The sequence below is a fragment of the Cynoglossus semilaevis genome, chromosome 5, assembly GCF_000523025.1.
Source record: "Cynoglossus semilaevis isolate Cse_v1.0 chromosome 5, Cse_v1.0, whole genome shotgun sequence".
Classification (NCBI taxonomy): Eukaryota; Metazoa; Chordata; class Actinopteri; order Pleuronectiformes; family Cynoglossidae; genus Cynoglossus; species Cynoglossus semilaevis.
In genome coordinates this window covers 99,969-106,765 of record NC_024311.1, presented here as the reverse complement: position 1 = coordinate 106,765, position 6,797 = coordinate 99,969, and the positions used below count along the sequence as shown (strand labels likewise).

Here is a 6,797-nt window from a genome sequence, read left to right as displayed (position 1 = left end):
AAATAATAAATAGAAAAGGTATAGTTATAGTAGGTCATAGAGTAAGAAGAGGTGCATGTTAGATGTTAGTGGGTTTTTTTAGGGTAGGAGATGTTTTTTTTTTAAAGAGAAACGTTTTTAAGTGCTTCTTGAAAAAAATAGAGAGAGAGAGGCATGACCCTGCTTATGTGGCAACTGGTAGTTGATTTTTACTTCGATATTATGATCGATTGAGCGATGAGCTGGGATAACTAAGAGTTCAGTCTTAGATATGTTAAGTTGAAGGTGATGTTCTTTCATACAGACGCTTTAAAGAGTTAAACTAAACATGTTTCATAAAAAAAATAAATAAATAAAAAAATCTCTCAAAATAAGTCACGACTGCCAACGTGCGCTCTCTGGCTCGCATTTCATTCTGTTGCTAATTTTTGAAAACTTTGTTTCATATTTACTCTACAGTTTATCTACCCAAGTCGTTTGAATGTTTCTTCTCAATGTACATTTTGTAGATATTGTGTACTTTGTCTCATTGGACTGTGAATGTCATTCAAGATAGCACAGGAATAAATCAACCTTAATTATCTGTTTCATTTATGTTAATATTTCTGGGGTTTTTTTTTTAGCTACTGAAGAGAGCAAAGAAGGAAATGCCTTCAGAAATTTCCTGAAGGAGACAACGAAAGTAATTCAGCACCAAACGAAGACGTCTCGGATGCCTGAGGCACACTGATTTCTGACCCCCTACATCATCAATCTACACTGCAAACCGTGTAGCGGGAGAGACTTGGGTAGGTTAGGGACAGATGAAAGCAGATAAACCCAAAAATTGGATTTGAAAAAAAAAAAGTTTTCTTGTGTTTTTACATGGACAGATTTGCTAGCTGAAATGGCACATCAATATTAACTGGAAAAACTGACAGGATTCCGTTCATTAATTGTCTTCTGTCGATGCTTCTACAGTAGAAAAAAATATGTAGCCAAAATGAGGGCAGTAACCAAAGACTTTCGGTACATCTGTATGATCATACTAGGGATGGCTCAATGGCTCTGATACTCTAATTTCAATTTGATACCTGAGCATTCCCCTCGCGGAGAGCTGAATCTTTATCCGACAGTCGTCCCTGCTCAGCTATGCTGAGAATCCAAGAAGGCAAAGGGGGGGACTTATTTTAGATGGCTGAACCATCAATCCGGAGGTATCCGATTGATATCCACATTGCCTGATGCTCCAAGTTGCAGTATCGGTATCAGACATGAAAAAACTTATATCGAGCCATCCCTAGACCACCAAGTGCAACCCAATTGTGACGTGACCTAATCGTTGCTTACTAAGCACATTCAGTTGCTGTACTAAAATCTTATAAATGCAAAAAGAAAAAAAAAAAGCCACATAGCATGTCATGTAATAAAGAGACCAATCGTAAAATGAGTAAGCAACATTATTCATTTCTAAGACAAAACCACATTCTTACAAATACTCTTAAAGTTTTTTTTTTTTTTTTTGAACTTTACTGTGGTTATTCCCTTTATTTATCTATAGACCACACTAAACTAAAAGTCATCTTTCACACAATTAGGTCCATGCTGTGTGAACCGGTACATACAGTTGGAAAACAAAGGAGAAAGCTAAGCATAACCGATTTGTTTTACCTGTGCTACATTTCACCAACCACCTGATGTTACCCTCCATGACACACCCTGTAATGTCGATCCTGTCCATGTGTCACATAATAAAAATATATTTTTTAATATTTGTGTAAATGGTGTTTCTCTGAGAAGATCCAGTATATTACAGTAATATCAAAGTTTCTGTTGGTGTATTAAGATTTCTTCTTAAAATATTGATCAAAACGTTAAAAAATGTCCTACGGTGTGGCTGTCCGCTATATTAGTGACCTTAATAACCTTTTGTCACACTATATTGTGACATTATAGTGTGCATTTTAAACAGGCTATCGTTTAGACATCTTAATGCTGAGGAGGCCCACACTCAATCCAGAAGTTACTGTAACACCTCTTGATTTTTTTAAAATTTTTTTTTATCAATGTCATGAGGTGAGTTCTGCTATTTTGATCTATTATAAAAGCATTCAGTATCGGACCTTCTCTGTAGTGGCCAATGTTTTTTGTCTTATAGTGTGAGATTGTTTTCATTTAAAAAAATTATCACACATTTGACTTAATTACCTTTACTTATATAAATAAATATGTAAAAAAAAATGACAAAGGTTTGATGATAAAAAATGATATGGTTATTACATCACTTTTTATTGTCATATTTGTTACCATATTTTACTGTTTACCATGCTGTGCATATTAAAAGCTCCTATTCTGACTTTTTTTTGAAACAGTGTGAAACAGGTTCTGTCTCAATCTACCTTGAGTGATGGCAAGGATATGGACATTACTATCTTCAAAAATGTGTCCTCTGTCCTTTAGATACAGATGAACCGCTGAGTCCTGGCATGACGAGCTGGCTCGTCTGTGTTGTTGCATGAATGTTGCACATTGCTGTGTTTCTGATGTGATCATTTGTTCTTTAGATGAACAGGTTGGGTGTTGCTGGGTTTAAAGTGAAGAGGGATTTGGTGTTTGTTAAAAAAAATCCTTCTGCATTTCTCAGAAACACCAGAAACATAGAATTCTGAACTTGATCCAAAGTTGTCCAGAGTAGCCCAGAGGTAATCCCACTCCAACCTATCAAACCACATTGCATTCTTAAGAAATGCATCCGCTAATTTGCTTTCAAACCTCTAGAGCCTCTGGGCAGAGTCTATATATATCTCTATTGAGAAAACTGTGAGACCTTAAGAACTTCTGAGACTCATTGGCCACAAACACTTTGAACCTGGAGTTTTTCATTCTTGATGTAGTTAAGGACGGATGTACTATCAGTCTAAAACACAGAATCCTGAAGATCAACAACAATACGGTGACCATTCATAACAAAAATAGTGACAACCGCCTCAATCTGGAGGGGCGAACAACAACGGCCTCCTCCAGTGTCCAACTTAGGCCACTACGCCTATCTCACCGATATTGTCAAAACCCCAAGTGAAGCAAACTCATTCGTAACTTGCCATCATTCCGGGTGGATTAACCAAAGAATTCCAACCGCTAAATATTGCTGTTAACAGAGCGTTCAAAGTTAAATTAAAGTTGCGTGGGAGCATTGGATGACAGAAGGCGAACACACATTCACTACGATAGGGAGGCCACTTTCTGCTAATGGATCGTGGATGCCTGGGCTAAGATGATGCCTCAGTCTCAAATGTTTCACAAAGGCCGGAATCATCAGTGAGCAACTAATTAACAGCATCGTCAGTCTCACGGACAATGACGAGAGGGATCTGGACATGCTTGACTGTTCCGCTTAATTGTTCCGCTGACTGTTTTGTTTCGCTTAATGCGCCATATAATTCGATGGCCTTATGTATGAAAATATTCCCGTTCATTGATAGTGCGCCTTATAATACGGTGCGCCTTATGGCACTCCTAACTCGTATTTAAAATGCAATTAAAGGTTCAAATGCCTTTTATTTTTTAGAACACTGGCGAAGTACTCCTGGAGCTGTACCACACAAATGAGACATGTTCATACACTGATAAGGTGTAACTGAGAATCTGGTGTGTTTAAATAAAAAAATTGAAGAAAAAAAAAAAGCCCTTTTTCCCAGTTTTCGGAAAGATCCCAGCACTGGAGATCTCTAAGATAGAGAGTTCGGCCATCATCCAGCAAATGTAAATTGAAATTAGTTCATAACCATAAGATGGACAACTTTGGGACTGATGCTAGACGGGCTGGATAAGTTGCCGATGCCTACTTTAGAAGTATGGGTTTAAAGGACACTAAGTAAGTACTGTTTAATTACTATTCACGGATCGCTTATTTGATGGTTGCCATATAATAAAACACATACACAACTTAGAAACAAAATTAAAAAAAAGTTAGTCTTGCTCTAGTCTTGATACCCTCCTCCTCTAAACTGAACCACTTTTTACACTTAAAAACAAAATATATTGTTATTAAAATTGATTTCAAATTAATTCAAAGAGACTACCTGGTTTAACAAGAGATACTGCTACTACATGGTTAAATTGGTGGTCATTAAGAATTATCTTTTCTCTGGTTCATAATGTGTACACAAAGAACGTTAATGTTTGCCTTCATAACTTTAATATAATTTTGACAGCAAATGTAAGCCCCAATTTGATCTGTCACTGTCCATCAACATCAGCCTGCGCCAGTTTTTCCTCTACTTTGTCAGCTGTCAGATTGTACTGACAGGCTCTTAGAGCTTCCAGAAGATCTATTGTTCGGGCCTCAGCCCCTCGATGTATCCTCCACTCCTTTAACATCTCCACCACGGTCTCTTCTATATCTGTCGGGTGCCTCTTTGAGATGGACTCCAGCTTGACTTCACTCAGACCAAGTTTGCGGCCTAGTTTACGCCAATTCTTTGAAAGGTTTTCTGCAATCACCTCTGTGGCAATATTAAGTCGATCTAAAAAAAAAAGACAAGATATGAGAAGGAAGAAAAAAAAATGTTATGTTTATATCTTGAAATTTTATGACATGAAGTTTTAACAAATATTTTAACGACAATAAACAACAAGCAATGTCCTGACCCAGGGTTTCTCATGGCCTTAAAGGCAAATGAGGTTCTTCAGGGTTTTTTTTTTTTAAAGCTATTACATACCAAATCAACCAATATTTTAATATATAAGTGACATTCAATTACAAATAAGAACTATTTTAAATGTAATTTCCAAATAACACTAGCAATTCAGTTGAATTCAGTAAGAGTGATAAATGTAGGCCCTAGGCTTATCACTCTTTCTGAATTCAGGATTTTTTGAAAGACCACACCCAGATGGGGACATTGGGATTGACCCAATCCTATTGGTTGGCTAAACTGATCTGTTTCTATAAATTGGCCTATGGTAGGAATGCACCGGAATCCTTGGCTGAAACTGAAAAACGAAAATGAGGAAACCAAGGCTGATAACCAAAAATAATGATTATGCTAATTATTAGTACCATGCATTTATGGCTATGACTGTGTACTAAACATGAATTAAATCAAGGCACTGCAATTGCATATATTAATATTAATGTTTCAAAGAATAAAAACAATTACAAAATGATTTAAATATTTATTTAGCACATTCCAACAATGCACAATATAAAATAAAAATGACCCCAGTTATGTGTACATATAATACATATAATATGTACATACAAATAATAATGTACAGGCCTACTAACCTACTGAAAGAAGTGCAGAGTATCCGATTAGAGCTCAGTAAAATGTCTGCTGACAGACTCTATGGGTGTACTTTTCACTGTTTTCACTCTGTGGTTCGTCTCAACCTCTTTGCTTAGAAGACGCTTTAGTGCTGCGATTAAAGGAATAACATTTGGTGGTGATCCAATTCGATGGCGCCATGGACAGTCGACACAGGCTGGTGTAGCGTTGCAACAGTGTTCCTACAGTTCTGCTCGCGAGAATTGGAAACTTTTATTAAGTGTAAACCCTTCTATTCTCCCCGTGAGTTCTCTTCATTCATTCTGGTCAGTGTTTACGTGCCGCCACAGACCAGCGTGCAGGAGGAAATCTCAGCCACGAGCTACCAAGGTATGAACAGTTTATTAAGTGCCTGACTAGGGAGGGTAACACACTGTTAGACCACAATTCAAAATGCTTATCATGCTGTTTCTCGAGCTGCACTGGGTCACTCCGACCACACCATGGGCCATCTGATTCCTTCCTACAGGCAGAAACTGAAATGGTGCAAACCCGTAGTGAGGACATCCAAGCACTGGTCCAGTGGAGCCATTGAGGAACTCCAGGCGTGCTTTGATTGTACTGACTGGGATGTGTTCTGGGACGGCTTCTGTGAGGACAGCTGTATACCATCACGAACTAGGGTGAACTACAACAACGACAAACCCTGGTTCACAGCAAAACTCAGATGGCAAAGGAGGGTAAAGGAAGAGGCGTTCAGGAGTGGAGTAAAAGAGTTACAAAGAGTCAAAATACAGGTTTAGCAAGCAGGCGAGGAAAGCTAAACGACAGTATTCTGAGAAACAACAACGAGTTCTGAGTTAACAACTCTGCCTCTGTTTCGAGAGGGCTCAGACAAATCACCAACTACACACCTAAAGCCCCCCTACTCCATAAACATGTGCCTTGCAAATGAGCTGAACGACCACTACTGTCGCTTTGAAAGACAAAGGGTCTGTCCTGACACTTTCCCCTGCACAGCCACACCCAACCAACCCACTGCAGGAACTCCAACACCTTATCCAGCTCCCTCAGCTTCCCCCCTCACCGCAAAGCTACCCTGCTACTCTGAAGCACTGTGCTGACCAACTGTCCCCAGTGTTCACAGACGTTTTCAACACCTCACTGGAGATATGCCAAGTGCCACCCTGCTTCAAACCCTCCACCATCATCCCTCCCTCCAAAAAGCAAAAAACCCTCTGGACTAAATGACTACAGACCCGTTGCCCTAACCTCTGTGGTCACGAAGTCATTTGAATGCCTTGTCCTGACACATCTCAAAGCCATCACTGACACACTCCTGGACCCCTGCAGTTCGCCTATAGCCAACAGGTTTGTAGACGATGTGGTCAACTTAGCCCTCCACTTCAACATGCAGCATCTGGACCACACAAGAACCTACACCAGGATCTTGTTTGTGGATTTTAGCTCAGCCTTCAACACCATCATCCCAGCTATCCTACAGGGTAAACTACTCCAGCTCAGTGTACCTGACTCCACCTGTAGGTGCATCACAGACTTCCTGACTGA

General features: G+C 39.2%; 2 protein-coding genes across 2 annotated transcripts in view; one reads left to right on the top strand and one right to left on the bottom strand.

The window, feature by feature from the left end:
- gpn1 (GPN-loop GTPase 1) overlaps positions 1-1,728 on the top strand; it is a 13,222-nt gene extending 11,494 nt beyond the window's left edge. The window contains exon 13 of the mRNA XM_008309857.3: positions 603-1,728. Coding sequence (XP_008308079.1) covers positions 603-709 — 107 coding nt within the window. The 3' untranslated portion in view covers positions 710-1,728. The remainder of the gene's footprint in view (positions 1-602) is intronic.
- A 1,928-nt stretch (positions 1,729-3,656) lies between these two features.
- Positions 3,657-6,797, bottom strand: part of fadd (Fas (tnfrsf6)-associated via death domain) — a 6,417-nt gene continuing 3,276 nt past the window's right edge. Inside the window, exon 2 of the mRNA XM_008309856.3 lies at positions 3,657-4,484. Coding sequence (XP_008308078.1) covers positions 4,198-4,484 — 287 coding nt within the window. The 3' untranslated portion in view covers positions 3,657-4,197. The remainder of the gene's footprint in view (positions 4,485-6,797) is intronic.